The sequence below is a fragment of the Notechis scutatus genome, chromosome Z (assembly GCF_049901735.1).
Source record: "Notechis scutatus isolate UNSWTSFEM ecotype Mainland chromosome Z, rNotScu1.2, whole genome shotgun sequence".
NCBI classification, from domain to species: Eukaryota; Metazoa; Chordata; class Lepidosauria; order Squamata; family Elapidae; genus Notechis; species Notechis scutatus.
The window spans coordinates 871,391-889,565 of record NC_142025.1 but is presented as its reverse complement, the minus strand read 5'-3'; the positions used below and the strand labels follow the sequence as shown (position 1 = coordinate 889,565).

The following is an 18,175-nucleotide window of genomic DNA, read 5'->3' as shown; positions in this document are numbered from 1 at the left end:
CGAGAACTGAGGCCCAGCTGGACAGCGACAGGAAGCAGAGAGCGGGAGGGGGGTCTTCTCCACAGGGAAAGGGAAGGGGGTCACTGGAAACATAACCCCTCCAAATTGGGAGTTTCCCTCCCTGGTTTCCACGGATGCCGATCTTCCAAGGGACCTCTCTTTGCCAGACTGATGCCGGTGACAGTACCGCACTTGCTGCTGCGCCTTTAGTAGGGAGCGCCGAGTAACTTTCTGTTGGGTGGGTTCCTCTGTTCTGCGGTAAGATTCTTGAGGCCCAAAGTTGCCAGCACGTTCCAGCTAGTTCCATGACGTAGTTGTTAACGGAAGTATTTCTAACGGTCCTCGAGCACGTCACACTGTAGATCTCGGGTTCAAATCCACCGGGAATGGCTTCCAAGGAGGCTTGCCATTGCAAACTCAGAGCCGGCTGGATCCAATGGCTATCCTGAGCTCCTATTTTTTTTTTCCCCTGCGCTGCCTGGACTCTTGGCACAGCCTGACTCTACTCCCCTCAGTGCGATTCGGCTCTGGTCAGCGTTCTGCAGATTTGGAAGAAACGGTTTTTCCCCTCAGAAAGGGACAAAAAACGGAATGCAACATGTGGAAGGAGGGGGAGGTGGGACTCGATCCAGGACCCGGTGGGGAGATAAATGGATCAAAAGAAAAAAGGAAAAGGTAAATACAAAAATGCAGAAAAATGGAAAGCACCCTGTGTCTTCTAGTTTTGTGTCAGTTCATGGTCCCAATACAGTACGTGGAAAGGGACGATGAAGAACGTCAAGAGGTTGTTTCCAGTATGTTCCATGAGCGATCCAGGAGGGGGAGGGGCTGTAGTTTCCTCTTGTCCGCCTGCTCTTGGTCCCGTTTCAAGCTCGCTGCCCCATCACCACTTCGATCGCTCAACCGCTGCAGGACACCCTCTCAGTCCCGCCCTCAACTGAGGCTCTCCTGTTCGCGGTGGCTCCGATGATGTGCCGCCAGGTTGCCTTTCTGCGAAAAGGTCTTCCCGCATGTCAGGCACTGGAAGGGGTGGTCCCCCCTGCGGAGCCTCGTCGTCGGGGCTTTGGGGCTCTCCTCCTTGGCTTGCTGAGAGTCCTCGGCGAGCCAGTGAGTCCGCTTCGCCCCCTCAAAGGTTCCCCAGAACCCCGGCGGGCAAAGGTAGCTGGGCGGGGCTTCTCTTGATGCTTTTACCCGGAGCCGGGGCGGCGTACAAAATCCTCCTCGCCCTCCTCAGCAACGCATCCCGTTTGGTCTCCCGGGCTGTCCTGCCGCTCCTGCTGCGGCTCGCAGTCTCTTTTCTGGTGAGCAGCGAGCAGCCGTTCTTCCCGGAAGTGCTTCCCGCAGGCGGGGCAGGCGAACGGGCGGCGGGCCGGGCCACCATGCACCCGCTGGTGGGTGATCAGGTTCTGCTTGAGGCTGAAGCGCTTCCCGCAGACGCTGCAGGCAAAGGGCTTCTCGCCAGTGTGGATGCGCTGGTGTATGATAAGATTATGTTTGAGGCTGAAGCCCCGGCCACACTCAGGACACACGAAGGCCCGGCTGCGCCGGCGTGTTGCTGCTTTGGTGGCGCAGCAGGCCCAGCGGCTGGCTGAAGCTCTCGCATGGCACATGGCGCATTTGTGCTCCCTCTTCCTCCACCTGGCTATGGATGACCAACCCGCTCGCCTCCTGAGCTCTCCTCCCCACGCCGGGAAAGGGAATGGCTTCTCCCCCGGAGGGGATGCCTGGCGGGTGCGGCCATCTACCGGCTCTTGGTCCCTCCCATCCATGGGGACACCCCTTTCTGCGGAGAAAACAAAAGAAAAGAGCATCAAAGAGAGGCTGGCAAGAGATATGTCGCGACCTCGATTGATTCCAAGTCATTCATTTTCCGTCCGTGTCAAGCGGCATGTGTGAAAAATAAAACCACCATAAAACCACTCTACACCAGAGGTGGTATTCAGCCGGTTCGGACCGGTTCCAGCATAATGGTAGCAGAAATTTGGAATAGTTTGGAGAACCGGCAAATACCATTTCTGGCTGGCCCTGTCCACCTGCCCCCACCATTTCCTGTCTTATATCCCATTGATTTTTAGCTCAGCCGGTTTCTACGGCAGAGTGCATTGCTGCACCTCAGCTGAGCTAAAAATCAGCTCACCTCACCGAGGGCGATCTTCAAGTGTTGCAAAGCGCACAGAACCAGTAGCACACAATTTGGAATCACACCACTGCTCTACATGACAATAATTTCTTAAGGTCAGGGTGTCCCACCTTGGCAACTTTTAAGACGTGGGCACTCGAACGTCCAGCATCGCGAGCTGGGAATTCTGGGAGTTGAAGTCCACAACTCTTAGAGCTGCCAAGATTGGACATTGTGCTCTATGGCGGGATCTGGTTCACATTGCTATTCATCTGTATTTAATTCTTACTAATTTTAATTTTGTTATCTCCCTCTCTCTCTCATATCTATTATCTGTTTCTCTCTATTATATCTGTCTATTTCTATATCTCTTATCTCTCTCTCCCATATTTATTCTATCTCTCTTCCTTCCTCCCTCTTGACCATTTATTTCTATCTGCTAATCTGTCATATCTCTATTCTCTTTCTCGTATCTATTTTCTCTCTCCATCCATTCATCCGTTTCTTCTATCTGCTAATTTCTCTCATATCTCTATTATCTCTTTTATCATATCTCTTTTCTCTCTCCATCCATCCATTCCTTTCTTCTATCCGCTAATCTCTCATATCTCTATTATTTCTCTATATCTATTCTCTCCCTCCCTCCATCGCCTGCTAATCTCTCATTATCTATCTATCTATCTATCTAATCTCTTATATTTATTAACTGTCTCTTTCCATCTATCCATCCATCCATCCATCCATCTTTATCATCTATCTGCTAATTGATGCTGTGACGGTCGTAAGCATGAAAAACAGTTTTTTCCCCCCCAGGGCTGTTGAAACTTGAGCGGTTACTGTAAGTCAATTTTATTTTCTATTTTATTTCATTTTGCCTTCTTATACGTTATTTTATTTGACTGTTTTATTTTGTTTTATTTTATTTATTTTATTGACTATTTTATTTTATTTTACCCTATTTGACTTTATTTTAATTTATTCTTTGTTATTTTATATTACATAAAATAAAACAAAACAAAAAAAATTATTATTTTATTATTTTGTTATTTTACTTTATTTTACTTTACTTCATTTACTTTGTTACTTTATTTTATTATTTTATTTTTTATTTTACTTTTTATTTTATTTATTTCATTTTTATTTCATTTGCTATTTCTTTTATAGTGTTATATTTTATATATATATATATATATATATATATATATATATATATATATATATATATATATATATATATATATATATATATATATATATATATATATATATATATATATATATATGGTATTCAGCTTTGTTCGGGTATTTTCCCACGTCATTATGGTTGTGCTTTTAAAGTTGCAGCAACTTTTTGGCAGAATCTCATCTGCCATCATCAGGCTTCTGTATTGTGTTCGTCTGTGAATCAGACTTTCAAACGTTGCTACAACTTTAAAAGCACAACTATAATGACGTGGGAAAATACCAGAACAAAGCCGAATACCATACACACACACACACATATATAACATTTTATTTTCAATTTTACTTTGCCTTATTTTATATTTTATTTTACTTGATTTGGTTTACTTTATTTTGTTGTTTTATTTGACTTTATTTGACCTTATTTTATTTTACTATTTTAGGTTATTTTTTATTATTTTGTTATTTTACTTTATTTACTTTATTATTTTAGGTTACTTTAGATTACTTTTACTTTATTTAATATTACTTTATTTAATTTAATGTTATATTATTTGACTTTATTATTTCTTCCTCAGCAAACCTGGCTGGGGAATTCTGGGAGTTAAAATCCCACAAGTCTCAAAATGCCCAACGTTGGACACCCTGTGTCTCTACAGGTAATACTCCACTTACAAGCGTTTGCTTAGCGACCGTTCGAAGATATAAGGGTTCCGGGTAGGGGAACCAAGGACCATTTCTCACACTTACGACCGTCACGGCCTCAGACACTTGACTTGCACTGACGATGCTGGCAGCGTCCCAATGAGCAAAGCCAACGGGGAAGCCGGAGAACGACGGTGGAGATTCACTCAATGACCATGATAAGAAATGGTGCAAAACGGGACAAAACTCGCTTTGCTAACATCTCACTTAGTGGCACGTGCGGGGAGCTCACCCAGTCGTTAGGTAGAGGACTAGCATAACAGTGTGACCTGTAAGATTTTACTCCATACTTGAGTAAGATTTTACTCAATAAATACACAATATTTATTGGGGAAATAATCTCCTTTTTCCCCAGCAAGGTTGGGACTGACTATTAAAGCTTTGGGAGAAAATCATTTCTTTTAGTCTCTCTTTCATTCTTACTAAATTTAATTTAATTGGTTTCTCTTCCGGCATTTTCTAAGCCACCCGGAGTTGCTTTCTATGGTGAGGGAGGGGGCAAGCGATAAATGTGATTCATTAAAAAAAATAAAAATAAAAAAATAGAAAGAAGGGAAGGGAATATAGAAGAGAAATGGAAAATAGAATAGAAATTGGAATATAAAATAGAATAGAATATAGAATACACAAGAATATAGAATAGTAGAATGGTAATTATGTACTTAATTATTTTATAGATTTATTATTTTCTTTCTTTTCTTTTCTTAAAATTTAATAGGTAGATTGTACTAAGCAGAATCAGATTGGGAACTAGGTATTATTCTAAATGTTAACCTAGGGGATAGAAAGGCATCATACTTCGATCAGTGATTCCAGGAGAAATCTTTTTTTTTTTTATATTAAAGAGAATGAGATAAATGGATAACTGGAAAAGAATGGACAAAAGAATATAGAATAGAATACAGAATAGAATATAGAATGGAATATAGAATAAAATATAAAATAGAGTGGAATATAGAATAGAATATAGAATAAAATATAAAACAGAATTCAAATTAGACTATAGAATATAAAATAAAATAGAATATAGAACATAAAATAGAATATAAAATGCAATAGAATATAAAATAGATTACAAAATAGAATATAAAATAGAATGGAATATAGAATAGAATATAGAATGGAATAGAATAGAATGTAAAATAGAATTTAGAACAGAATATAAATAATAGAATAGAATATAAATAATAGAAAATAGAATGGAATTGAATATAAAATAATAGAATAGAATATAAAATAGAGTACAAAATAGAATATAGAACGGAATAAAATACAAAATAAAATAGAATGTAAAATAAGAGTACAAAATAGAATGAAATATAGAATAGAATACAAAATGGAACAGAACATAAAAGAATATAGAATAGAAATCCTAGAAGGACATAAATCATATAACGTGGAACAGAATACAAAATAGAATAGAACGGAATTAAATGTAAAATAGAGTACAAAATAGAATAGAATAGATACAGGATATAAAAAAATAGGAGGGGTGGGGGGGATTAGGGCCCAGGAGATTTTGGGCCTGGCATTTTGGGAAAGGCTCCAGCAGGCCCTGAATTCGCGCAGGCCCCGGGCACTCAGCCAGTCGGGTGGTTTTACCTCACAGACGTTTCCTTGCCCAACTAGGTAACACCATCAGCGCTACAAGGCAGCAGGAGTCAGGGTGACCTAGTTGGGTCGTGAAACGCCTCCAAGGAAATAGCCCAGCTCAGAGAACCCCAAGGATCCCACAACCCTTCCTCCTCCTCCTTGTACTGATGGCGCAACCTAATTGGACCGAGAGACATTTGCATGAAACAACCAAGCTGAGAAAGCACCAAGGACCCCAGTCCTTCCTCCTCCTCGCACTGATGATGTAACCTAGCTGGGCCACGAGACGTCTGCAAGAAAACCATCAGGCTGAGACAGCACCAAGGACACATTGTCCTTCCTCTGCCTAGCACTGATGACATAACCTAACCGGCTCACAAGACGTCTGCACAAAAACAACCAAGCTCAAAGAGCCCTAAGGACACACAGTCCTTCCTCCTCCTCCTAGCACTAATGACATAACCTAGTTGGGTCATGAGACGTCTGCATGGAAACAACCAAGCTCAGAGCACATCAAGGGCACACAGTCCTTCCTCCTCCTCGCACTAATGATGTAACCTAGCTGGGTCACGAGATGTCTGCACAAAAACCACCAAGCTCAGACACCCCAAGGACTTTCGCGCAGTCTTTCCTCCTCCTCCTCCTAGCCCTGATTACATGGGCCACAAGACGTCTACAAGGAACACCCCCCCTCAAAAAAGCTCGGAGGACCCCAACCATTCAACCCTGAGCTGCCATTGGATGATCTTTGCTTTGACTAATTTTACTTTTAGCACTCCTTTGAGGGGGGAGTGAATTTGTATTAATTTGCATTTTTCCCCATGGAACCCCCCCCCCAAGCCGGCCAACCAGGTGAAGAGACCACCAGGAGGCTGTTTGGGGGGGTTAGGGAGAGAGAAACTGGGAAGAAACACTTTGGAAGAAAAGGAGGCCACCCAACTGGGCGAGCCACGGACCTGCCCCATCATATCTCCTTACTTGGGCTGGGGGGTTGGACTAGATGACCTCCAAGGTACCTTCCAACACTCCTGTTATTCTGGGATGTTATTTTATGTTACCTCATCATGCTACTTTGTTTGACCTTATTTTAATGTTATTATTTGACGTTCTGTTTGACCTTCACCTTATTTTATTCGACGCCATTTTAATTTACAGGCCCGACGTGCGTGACCATCATTAAAGAAGAGCTGGTGGAAAGGGGCAGTCATTTTCTGGATCGCACAGCCCCCTAAAAAAATCCCCATCGGGGCGGGGGGGAGAAAACGTGGCAGTCATTTTCTGGATCGCACAAGCCCTTAAAGGATCTGAATTCGGGGGTGGGGGGAGAACGTGGCATGTTTTGTGGATTGCACAGCTGCTCAAAGGATCCCAATTTAGGAAAGAACCTGGCACCCACTTTCTGATCTTACAAGCCCGCAAAGGATCCCGGAAGAACCTGGTGTCCCTCTGCTGGATCTCACAGCCCCCCTGAAGGATCCCACTTGGGGGAAGAACATGGCGTCCCTCTCCTGGATCTCACAGCCCCCCCAAAGGATCCCAATTTGGCGAAAAAAACACGACACTTGTTTTCTGGATCATACAGGCTCCTAAAGGATCCCAATTTGGGGAAAAACATGGCAGCCATTTTTTGGATCACACAGGATCTCCAAAGGATCCCAATTCAGGGGAAGAACATGGCGTCCCTCTCCTGGATCACACAACCCCCAAAGGATCCCACTTGGGGGAAGAATGTGGCTGGATCACACAGCTTTTCTAAAGGATCCCAATTCGGGGGAAGGACCTGGCACCCTCTCCTGGATCACACAGTCCCCTGCTGAAGGATCCCACTGGGGGAGGGGGGAAGCACAGGGCTGGATCACACCAACCCCCAAAGGATCCCAATTTTTCCAAAAAGCAACCAAGTGCCAGCTGGTGACAAAACTGGGGGAGATTGGCGCACGCACTCAAAACGTCTCCACAACTAAAAGAGTTGCAATTTTTTGGGGGCAGTGCAGGGGAGAGGGGGTTGGGCCAACCACCCTTGCCTATGGGAAGCCCCCTCCCCAGCAGGATCTGGCCTCCAACCCCCTCCCCCCAGCTTTTGCCACTCACTCCAAGATTTGCATTGTGCGCTTTTGGGGGCGGTGGGGGGGACAGTGGGTCACCCCACGGGGCCGGCCACCCTTTGCCTACAGGAAGCCCCCCTCCCCAGCAGGATCTGGCCTCTGGACCCCTCCCCTGGAGACCTTGCCACCAACACCCCCTCCCCTTCCCATTGCCACCCAATCCTTGCAAGATTTGCATCGTGGGCGGGAAGCCGCCCGGACCGGTTTTCTCCCTCTCCCTCTCTCTTTTTGCCTGGGGATTCCGATGACGTCAGCCTCCCTTCACCTGGCTGGCTTCCGGGAGAGGGGTGGGTGGGCAGGACTACAAACCCCAGCATGCAACGCGGTTCTCTCTCTCTCTCTCTCTCTCTCTCTCTCTCTCTCTCTCTCACCTGGGCAAAAGTGGCGGGGGGAACGGACGAACAAGATGTTGTACCAAATTTGCAAAGCTCGCTTGATGGACGGGCCAAAAGCTTGGGGAGGGGGCTGCAAATCTGGCCATCTATTCGTACCCTCCTTCTCTTCTTTCTCCTCCTCTTCCTCCTCCTCCCAGGGATGCCCCAAGGTCAACCCCCTCCCTTCCCAACCCTTGCAAAGCCCCCCACCCCACCCAACCTACCCTGCCCAGAGACCCCTCCCCACCCTTGCAAAAAAATCGAGGAAGGGTCTCTCTCTCTTGCCTCCTCTTCCTCTTCTTCCTCCCTCCCTCCCTCCCTTTTTTTTTTGTGCATGGGCCACGTGCAAGCCAGGCCGGATCTCCCCTCCCCAACCAAGGGAAAGGACCCCTCTTCCCCCTCCCATTGCAGCCCCTCCCTTTGAAAAACCCCCACCTGGAGCCGTCGCCTCAGTCGCTTCGGGCTGCGCTTCGGGCTGCGGGAGGAGCCGCCGCCCCACGCGGGATCTGCGGCTGTGCATGACGGGGTCTTTCGCCTGCAAAATAAAGGGGTGGGGGTGGAGAAAAAGAGGAGGGGGCCAGGGAAAAGCAGAAGCCCTCCCTTACCCCCGCCTGGAGCCCCTCCCACTCAATTGCAACTCATCGCTCCGCCGTTTCTCCGCTCGCTGCCCTGCAAAGCCCAGCCGAGCTGCCTTCTGCTGCTCTCCCACGCGAGGGAGGGAGGGAGGGGCGGGGCGAGCTTCCTAAGGGGAGGGAAAGCCCCTCCTCTTGTTAAGCCCCTCCCCTTTCTCCTCTTTCCCTTCCCTCCTCCTGCAGTTTCCTTCCTTCCTTCCTCCTCTCTCTGCCTTCCTCCTGTCGGGCGGGCCGCAGCGGGAGGGATCCGGGTAGGTCATCTAGTCCAGCCCCCCCCCCCCTGCCCTTGTGAAGGCAGGAGAGCCTGACCGGATGAGAGGGGGAAGGGACCCGGAGGTCATCCAGTCCAGCCCCCTGCTCGAGCAGGAGATCCTTACAGAATTCGATTTGGAAGGGACCTGGGAGGTCATCCAGTCCAGCCCCTTGCTCAGACAGGAGAGAGAGACCTATAAATACCATTACAGGTTACAGGTTAACAAGAGTTGGAAGGGGCCTTTGGAGGTCATCCAGTCCCACCCTCCCACCCACCCCCACCCAGGCAGCCAACACCACGTCCGAAAAACGGCAGTGCAATCTCTTCTTGAAAGTCTCTTCTCCCCCCATCCCCCTTTGGCAGAAGGGGAGGACTACATATCTTCCCCCTCCCAGCTGGAAAAAGAGGGGAGGGGTCTTCTGGGATCAGAATTGGACCGCCATTTGTCAGAAATGGTGTAGTAGGGTCTCCCGCTTGGAGGGGGCGGAGTTGGACTGACCTACAAGATCCCTTCCAACTGTGATGATGGGTTATCTGACTGGATTTGCAAAACACGCTGCTCCTGCAGCTGGAGGCTCGACGGGGGAGGCAGCTTTGTCCTATCACCCACCAATCCACCGCTCCTGTATGGAAGTGGGGAGGGGGCTTCTGGGGGAAAGGCTCTCCTGCGGGCCGGCTGCTCCCCACGTTGGTGGAGGGAAGGCGTGGGGGTCTCAGGAAGAGTCTCCTCCCCCTCGTCCTCCAGGGAGGGGATATAGTGCAATGCTGGCAGTGGGGTTGGACTGGATGACCTCCAGGGACCCTGCCAGCTTGGCGATTCGGTGATTCTTGTAAGGATCTCCTGCTGGAGCAGGGGGTTGGGCTAGATGATCTCTGAGGTCCCTTCAGTCACGGCGGTTCTGTAATTCTGAAATGTTAAGAGGGTCCCTGTTCCAGCAGGGGGTTGGGCTAGATGACTCCGAGGTCCCTTCCAATTCTCTGATTCTACATTCTATGTACGGAACATCACCTTCCTCTGCTGTAGCGCCCTCCTCGCACATGCGCAAAGGGGCTCCCCCAGCCTTCCCTCCTCACGGCCCGGGAGACGCAGAGCAACCCGTTTTAGGAGGGTCGGCTGCAGCGATTGGACGCGGCCGCCTGCCAATCACTCCCCTTCCCGAACAGCGTCGCCCAAGCGGAAGCAACGTAAATCCGGGCGGCGGCTGGCTATTGGCTGGCGTCCTCAGCGTCCCGGGAATAAAGATCGGCCAATCCGCATGCAGCAAAGAGGTTCCACCCCTCCACCTTACTCTCTTTTTAACCCCCGCGCTGCCGAGGCAGAGCGAAGCCCGAAAAAGGGACGGGAGAGAGCAGGAATTATTTTATTAATTTTATTAATAATTATTAATAATAAAATAAATAAAAAAGACAGCCCGGAAGCCCATAATAGAGTTGGGAAAGGGACCCTCGAGGTCTTCTAGTCCAACCCCCTCCCCTGTTCTGGCAGGAGAGCCTATACAGGTAATCCTCAATTTACGGCCACCATTTACGTTGCTAAGTGAGCGATGGGTGAAGGGAATTTAGCCCCATGTCACGTGCTTTTCTTGTGGCGGTTGTTTAGTGAGTCTCTGCAGTTGATAAATTGAATAGAATAGGGAATAGAATTAAATAGAATGAGAAGAATGAGAATAGAATTAAATATAATAGTAGAATTAGAGTAGAATAGAATGAGAATATAAAATAGAATTAAATAGGATTAGAATAGAATGAGCATAGAATAGAATTAAATATAATAGCAGAATAGAGTTAAATAGAATAAAATGAGACTATAAGAGACTAGAATTGATGAATGAGAATAGAATTAGAAATAAAATAATTAGAATGGAATAGAATTAAAACAGAATAATGAGAATAAAGTAGAATTTAATATAATAGAATGAGAATGTAGAATAGAGCAAAATTAAGAATAGAATCAGAATAGAATAAATTAAATAGAATCAGAATAGAATAATAGAAATAGAGGCTAGAATTAAATATAATAGTAGAATTAGAGTAGAATACAGAATAGAATTAAATATAATTGAATTAGAATAGGACTGAGAATTAAATAGAATTAGAAAGAATAGAGTACAAAGAGACTATAGAAGAGATTAAAATCAGAATAGTAGAATCAGAGTAGAATCAATAGAATTAAATGTAATTAGAACAGAATGAGATATCAGAATCAGAATATAACAGTAAAATAGAATGGAGAATAGAATTACATATAATTAGAATAGAATAAGAATAGAATTGAGAATAGCAAGAGAATAGAATCAGAATAGAATAACAGTAGAATAGAGAATAGAATGGAATAGAATTAAATAGACTAGAATTAGAATAAAATATAATAGAATTAGAATAGAATAGAATAAGAATAGGGACTAGACTAGAATTGTCTAGAATAAAATTAGAATGAATAGAATACAGAACAGAACAGGAATTATAAGCAAGCGTAGGCCAGGCTTTTAAAAGTAACATCTACCTCTTTATTTATGTCATTAAAAAAAGAAGTGTGTACAGTAGGAAATTGGTAGAAATGCGAACTAACACGCCGCTTTTCCAGCGTGGAGCTACCCCCTCTGCGGCTGTCGGCCGACATCGGGAATTGGAAGCCTACGATCCAGCCTCTTCTCACCCCCTTCCGACAACCCAAATTCTACTCGTTCTATAAATAGGGAAATCACAAGAGGCAAGTGTGCCGCACAACGGTCCAACCATCCTGGTGTGCGGGGGCTCGAACGATGCGGGTCTCCGGCGGTCTCTGGGGGGCCTTGGGAGATGGACCAGGAGACCCACCTCCGTGTCCCCACTGCGCGTCTTTTGAAGCCGTACGTTTTTGCCCGGGGTTGGAGTCCCGTAGATCCAGGCAAAAGCGAGTCCCCATATGAGCGCACCATTTGTGGAACCTGCCCTACTCTTTTTTTAAAAAAAAAAAAAAAATATCCGTAGTCCTTCTCCCTCCCTGAGGGACGGCCCTTGGAGACCGGCAAAGGGTTAACGCCGTGAGGAAGGGGGATAAGCCACATCTCCCGTTATGCACTGTTATGCACCCCTCTACTCGGGACTCTTCGGTGAACAATTCTGCCTATGGGGGAGGGGGGCGTTCAACCCCCATTTTGCTCTACCCCTGAAGTCAAACAGGACAACCACCGAGGTCACTTCCAACTCGGTTGTCCTGCGCTCCAAACACTTTCCGCCCGCCATGCCGTGGCTCTTGCTGAACGCCGGCGAAATCCTACCAAGCGGTCACCGTCCCCTTGCCAGCTCCTCAGTTCTTGGAGACCCCAGGGCATGGTGCCGTAGGGTTGAGGGTCCCTCTCAACGCTCCCGCCCCAATACAAAAACTAAGACACCTTCTGCCAGACACGCAGAGCGTTGGGGACAGCCCTTGGAGGCAGGAGGGACTTCTGCGTCGATTTTGCGCGCCCCCTTGTCTGAGGAAAACATGGAACTGTGGCGGGGGAGAGTGGTAGAAAGACAGCCCCTCCCCTTGTCTAGTTCGGTTGCTGAATCTGCTGGGACGGGTATCCTGGGGGCAGCCCCCTCCACTTCTGCCCCAGTCAGGTTCCGATGGCTGCGCTGGTGCGCCCGCATGTTGGAGCCCTGGCTGAAGACACGCGGGCAGAGCGGGCAGGCGTAGGGCTTCTCGCCCGTGTGCAGGCGCTCGTGTGAGACCAGGTTCGACTTTTGGGAGAAGCGCTTGGGGCAGCGGCTGCAGGCGTACGGCTTCTCCCCGGTGTGGATCCGGATGTGGCCACCAGGTAGGGCTTACAACGGAATTGCTTGGCGCACACTGGGCACACGAAGGGACGGTCCACTGCCAGCTGCGGGAGGGCGGAGGGAGGATCCCAGCCAACTGAGGCAGCGGTGTGGTGCCCTGAGCGCAAGGCAAAGTGCGTCGACAGCTGGACGGGCGGGTGGGAAGGCGTCCAGGCCGAGAGGTTCAGGCGCCGGGCGTTGCAGGCTGGAGAAGGCTTCCCGTTGAAGGTCTCGAATGGGTGCGGGCCGCCGTGGCAGAGGTTCCAGCGTGTGGATTTTCTGGTGGGAGATGAGGTTGGGCTTGTGGCGGAAGCTCTTCCCACACTGGGCGCACACATACGGCTTCTCCCCGGTGTGGATGTGCTGGTGGGAGGCCAGGTACGCCTTGCTGCCAAAGGACTTGCCGCACTCTTGACACTGGTAGCGCCGCTCACCCGTGTGCACCTGCCGGTGGGCCAGCAGGTTGGGCTTGTGGCGGAAGCTCTTGCCGCACTGCGCGCAGGCGTATGGCGGTCAGTGGCCAAGTGTGCCAGCGCCTCCGCTTTGGGCACCGGGCGGCGATGCCCTCGGCAGCCATGTGAGCCATCTGGTGGGTCACCAGCTCCTCCCAGCCATGGAAGCTCCACCCACACTGGTCGCAGATAAACTCCCCGTTGCTCGGCAGGCCGGGCGCCTGGTGGCCTGGCAGCGGTTGCGGCCCGTAGCCGGCGCCCAGGGGTTGAAGCTGGCGGCTGGCGGGCCCTGCTGATGCAATGCCATCTCCGGCCAGAAGGGCAGCGTGCCCTCACCCTGGCTGCTGGGGAAGGGGCTGGCTCCAGTGCCCATGTTGCCCAACGTGGGGCCGGCCAGCTCTGGGGCGTGGGGAGCCTCCGGCCGCTTGGGGACAAGCCGGCGCCACTTACGGATGTGGAGACGCCGGTGGGCGGCCAAGGCAACACGTCCCAGGAAGCTGCGGCGACACTTGGGGCACTTGTAGGGTTTTTCCCGTGTCCGAGGGCCGGCTTTCGACTCTGGAACGCCCCTCTCCTTCGCCTGCAGCAGGCGCTTTTCCTGCAGGCTGCGGAAGTGGCCGTTTGGGCTTCTTTCCTGGTGCGGAGGGATGGGGAGAGGGGGCTTCTTCACACGCTTGGGAGGCCCTTGCAACTCCTCGGTGCTTTTGGCCACTTCCTGCTCTGGACTCACCACTGCGAAGAGAGCGAATCGGTTGCGGTGGGGGTGGGGAGTTTGAACCCAGGACAATTGGGGAGGCTCTGCCCTCCTTCATCGCCCCCTCTGGAGCTGCTTCCAGGCGGGTTTGAACCCCAAAATATCCCTCTTCATTTGGGGGCTCACCCCAAAGGCCCCCCCGGGGACATTTCTCCTTGCCGGGGAGGGGATTTTTCCCCTGCCTTTGTCTTTTCTTTCTTTCTTCCCTTCCATCCTTCTTTCTTTCCTTTTTGCTTCCTTCCTTTCTATTTTTCCTGTCTTTCTGCCTCCTTTCCTTCCTTTCTGTTGTTTTATCTATTTTCTTTTCTTCCTTTTTCTTTTTAATCTTTTTCTTGTTTTTCTTTTCTTTCTATCTCTTCCTTCCTTCCTTCTGTCTTTCTTCCCTTCCTTTCCCTTTTCTTTTTAACTTTGTTTTCTTCCTATCTTTCTTTCTTCTTTCATACGTCTTTTCCTTCCATCTTTCCTTCCTTCCTCTTTTTAACTTTCCTTGTTTTCCTATCTTTCTTTTTTCATCCATTTTTTCCCCTCCTTCCATCTTTCTTTCCTTCCTTTCTTTTTCTTTTGTTTTCTTCCTATCTTTCTTTTCATCCCTTTTTCCTTCCTTCCCTCCGTCTTTCCTTCCTTCCTCTTTTTCTCTTTGTTTTCTTCCTATCTCTTTCTTTTTCATCCCTGTCTTGTTCCTTTCTTCCTTCCTTCTGTCTTTCCTTCCTTCCTCTTTTTCTCTTTGTTTTCTTCCTCTTTCTTCTTTCATCCCTGTCTTTTTCCTTCCTTCCTTCCGTCTTTCCTTCCTTCCTCTTTTTCTCTTTCTTTGTTTTCTTCCTATCTCTTTCTTCTTTCATCCCTGTCTTTTTCCTTCCTTCCTTCCGTTTTCATTCCTCTTTTTTCTCTTTCTTTGTTTTCTTCCTATCTCTTTCCTCTTTCATCCCTGTCTTTTTCCTTCCTTCCATCTTTCCTTCCTTTCTCTTTTTTCCTTGTTTTCTTCCTGTTTCTTTCTTGTTTCCTCCTGTCCTTCTTCCCTTCCTGCCTTCCTTCCTAACTTTTTCCCCCGAAAAGCTTTTTATTTTTATCTTTTACAAAGATCTCTTTTGGTGAACAGCGTGATTCCTGGTTTTTACATTTCCATACAAACATGACCATAATTACATATCTATGTTTCATATTCAGTTTCTTTCCCTTCCTTCCTATTTGCCTCTCAGGACACCAGATAGCGAATGACCCGATCCAGGCCGAATCATCCCCCAACACCCCAAGCCGGTGCAGGGTGGGAGACCCCCCCTGGTGCCCTGCCCAGAACCCCCTCCCCCTTACCCTGGCATTCCTGGTCCTGCCCTGGGGGTTGTCTGGCACCGATCTGGGGCACCTCTCCTTGTGCCAGCTGGGACAGCAGGTCAGGGATGGCCAGCAGGCATTCTGCAAAGGGAAAGAGGAGGGGGTTGGACTAGAAGACCTCCAAGGCCCCTTCCGACTCTAATTCAGTAAGGGTTCTCCTGCTCGAGCAGGGGGGGTCAGACTAGAAGGCCTCCGAGCTCCCTTCCAACTCTTACCCAGGGAGGAGACTAGCTGGAAGGTCTCGGCCATGACGTCGCGGTAGAGATCCTTCTGCCAGCCGGTTAGCTCTGCCCATTCCTCGGCCGAGAAGCAGACGGCCACATCCCTGAATGCCGCTGGCACCTGTAGGGAGGATGGCCAGGTGAGGACGGGGTGGGGAAGGGCTGGAGGAGACCTCCCCCTCCTCCCCCAAAACTACACAGAACTTCCCCCCACTTTTCCCTGTTTCTCCCTTCTTTCCCTTTTCTCCTTCCCTTTCTTCTGTTTTCCTTTCATCCTCTCTTCCCTTTTACTTCTTCTCCTTCCTTCCTTTCTGGTCTTTCTTTTTGCGTCCTTCCTTCTCTTTTCCTTCCCTCCCCTTTCTCTCATCCTTCGTTGTCTTTCTTTTTTCCTTCCCTCCCTTTTCCTCTTCCTTTTCTTCCTTTCTTCACTCCCTCCCTTTCTTCCTTCTCTTTTCCTTCCTCCTTTCTTTTCTCCTTCCTACCTTTACTCCCTCCCATTCTCACTTTTTCTCCCTCCCTCCCTTCCATTCTCTTCTTTCCTTCCTCCCCTCCCTCTTTCTTTCCCTCCTCCCTCTTTCTCTTTCCTCCCTCCCTTTACCCCATTCTTGTTTTTTTCCTTCCTTCCCTCCCTTTCTTTTTTCCTTCCTTTCCTTCCTTCACTGCCTTTCTTTCTTTCCTTTTTTCCTTCCTTCCTTTCCTCCCATTTTCTTTCCTCCTCCCTCCCTCTTTCTCCTTCTTTTCTCCTTCCTTCCTTCCCTTTTCCTTTCTCCCTTCTTTTACTCCCACCCATTCCCTCACTCTTTTCCTTCCTTCCCTCCCCCTTTCTTTCACCCTTCCTTGTCTTTCTCTTTTCCTTCCTCCTTCCTTCCCTTTTTCCTTCCTTCCCTCCCTTTTATTCCTTCTCATTCTCTCGCTCTTTTCCTTCCTTCCTTCCTCCCTCCTTCCTTTCTCCTTCCTTCATTCCCTTTTCTTTCCTTCCTTCTTTTACTACCCCCCATGCTCTCACTCTCTTTTCTTTCCTTCCTTGCCCAAATGAGGAGGGTGAGGGATTCTTCGAGAGCCCCAAGCCAACCGGAGCAAGCCGGCTGCGCCCCCTTCTCCTCCGAGACACCTGCGTCCCCGAAGCAGAAGCTCCCAACCCCAGCTGCCAGCTTCTTCTCTTATTTTGCGTGCAGGGGGTTCAAACGTGCGGGCTGTTTGCACGCACTCTCTCCAATGGTCATCTTCGCATCTCCGCAAATCAGCTGTGAGCTGCCGCCCGCTCCCAGGTCCCGGGGTAGGTGGGAGGTCCCACAAGAAAAGCGCTTGGGAGTGGGGAGGGGGAGGCGGCCTTCCCTTTGCAAGTCCCGGACGGGGAAGAAAAAAGAGGAGGGGGATTTTCCTTCCTTCCCCTCCCTCCAAAGCCGTGCGGCTCCGAGCCTTCTTCTGCAAACCGCGCACACAGGGAAGCGATGGGGATGTGTGTGAGACGGAGCAAAGCAACTTTCCTTTTTCCACCCCTCCACCCCCTCCCCACATCCCTCACCCGCCGCTCAAAGAGGGGAGGGGGCGACAGGCAAGAAGAGAAGGGGGTCTTTTTCGGCTCCCTAAAAGCCGAACATCCCCACCCCAGCAATGTGGAGGCGGGCTGTGGGTCGTTCTTGGGTTGGGGGATCCGAATTAAGGGAGGGGGAAAGCCGAGCAGCAGCTTGGCCCGGAGGAGGAGGAGGCGCGCGCGCCCGTGTGTGCGCGCGCGTGCAAAGGCAGGGTTACACAGAGGTTGGGGGGGTCGTTCTTGGATCCGAATTAAGGGGAGGGTGCAAGCCGAGCAGCAGCGCCGCCCCCACGCCCGGAGGAGGAGGAAGAGGCTCGGTGTGTGTGTGTGTTTGTGTGTGCGTGCGTGTGCAAAGGCGGGGATGCACAGGGGGTAGGGGAGACCCGGGCCCACTCGGCCTACCTGCGCGGAGGTCCCTCCGGCCATGGCTCTAAGGATTTGTTTTTATTTTTTATCACCCCACCCCACCCACTCTTTCCGCGGGCGAGGATGAAGGAGCAAGCGCGGCTCCGGTCCTCCTGCGGCCCCGTATTGCCTACTGCCGGGGTTTCGCCGGTGCTGCCGCTGCTGGCTTTGCTCTTTTGTTAGCCTTTGCAAGATTTACACTCGGTTGGAAGAGGAGGAGGGAGGAGGAGGTGACAAAACAGCTGCACGCCGGGAAGTGTAGTTTTCTGGTTTTGATTTTTTTTCCACGCCCCGCCCGGAGCGGGAGGGCGGGGCCAACCCGGACCCACGACCCTCTCCCCCTTGCAAAACCAGTCCCTTCTCCTCCCGCCCCCGCGCCCAACGTAGCCCTCCAGCCATCCGCGCTGTTGCAAGACACCAGCCGTTGCAAGGAAGGAGAGAGGGCGGGTCGAAGAAGCCCACCTCCCACCCCTTTTTGTAGCCCCCCCCAAAAGGAGGATGGAGCGCGCAACAAGGAAGGTTTAAAGGAAAGGCGGAGCCTTTCTCTCCACCCCCCGCCTTTTCCAAAAAAAGGGGGAGGGGTCTTACAGCTGGATGACGACCTCCTTCCCTCCCGGCTCTTCCCAAGATCCCAGCCCCCACCCATCTTGGAGAGGGAGGGGGGCATTTAGAGATGCTGCAGGTCTAGCCACTCGACTTTCCCTGTGGGAAAATGGAGGGGAAAGTTCCCACAAACT

The 18,175-nt window shown here is 49.6% G+C and overlaps 2 protein-coding genes across 2 annotated transcripts; both read right to left on the bottom strand.

The window, feature by feature from the left end:
• Positions 1-220: 220 nt before the first annotated feature.
• LOC113427257 (uncharacterized) lies at positions 221-8,796 on the bottom strand. The gene is made up of 2 exons (XM_087947988.1): positions 8,514-8,796; positions 221-1,783 (listed from the first exon to the last, which is right to left on the bottom strand). The coding sequence occupies exons 1-2, from the start codon at positions 8,596-8,598 to the stop codon at positions 1,188-1,190; spliced, it is 681 nt and encodes a 226-aa protein (XP_087804114.1). The 5' UTR covers positions 8,599-8,796; the 3' UTR covers positions 221-1,187.
• Positions 8,797-11,447: 2,651 nt separating this feature from the next.
• REPIN1 (replication initiator 1) lies at positions 11,448-17,776 on the bottom strand. Its single transcript, XM_087947933.1, is given in 10 exon segments — positions 11,448-12,739; positions 12,742-12,816; positions 12,819-12,878; positions 12,881-13,255; positions 13,258-13,296; positions 13,299-13,451; positions 13,454-13,927; positions 15,258-15,359; positions 15,494-15,620; positions 17,436-17,776. Coding segments are annotated over 10 exon segments (1,866 nt in total). The 5' UTR covers positions 17,460-17,776; the 3' UTR covers positions 11,448-12,302.
• Positions 17,777-18,175: the final 399 nt, after the last annotated feature.

Coding starts and splice junctions, on each gene's coding strand:
- LOC113427257 (XM_087947988.1), bottom strand. CDS start 8,598: ATGCACAGCCGCAGATCCCGCGTGGGGCGGCGGCTCCTCCCGCAGCCC. Junction 1,784..8,513: donor GACTGAGGCGACGGCTCCAG/GTGGGGGTTTTT, acceptor TTTTCTCCGCAG/AAAGGGGTGTCCCCATGGAT.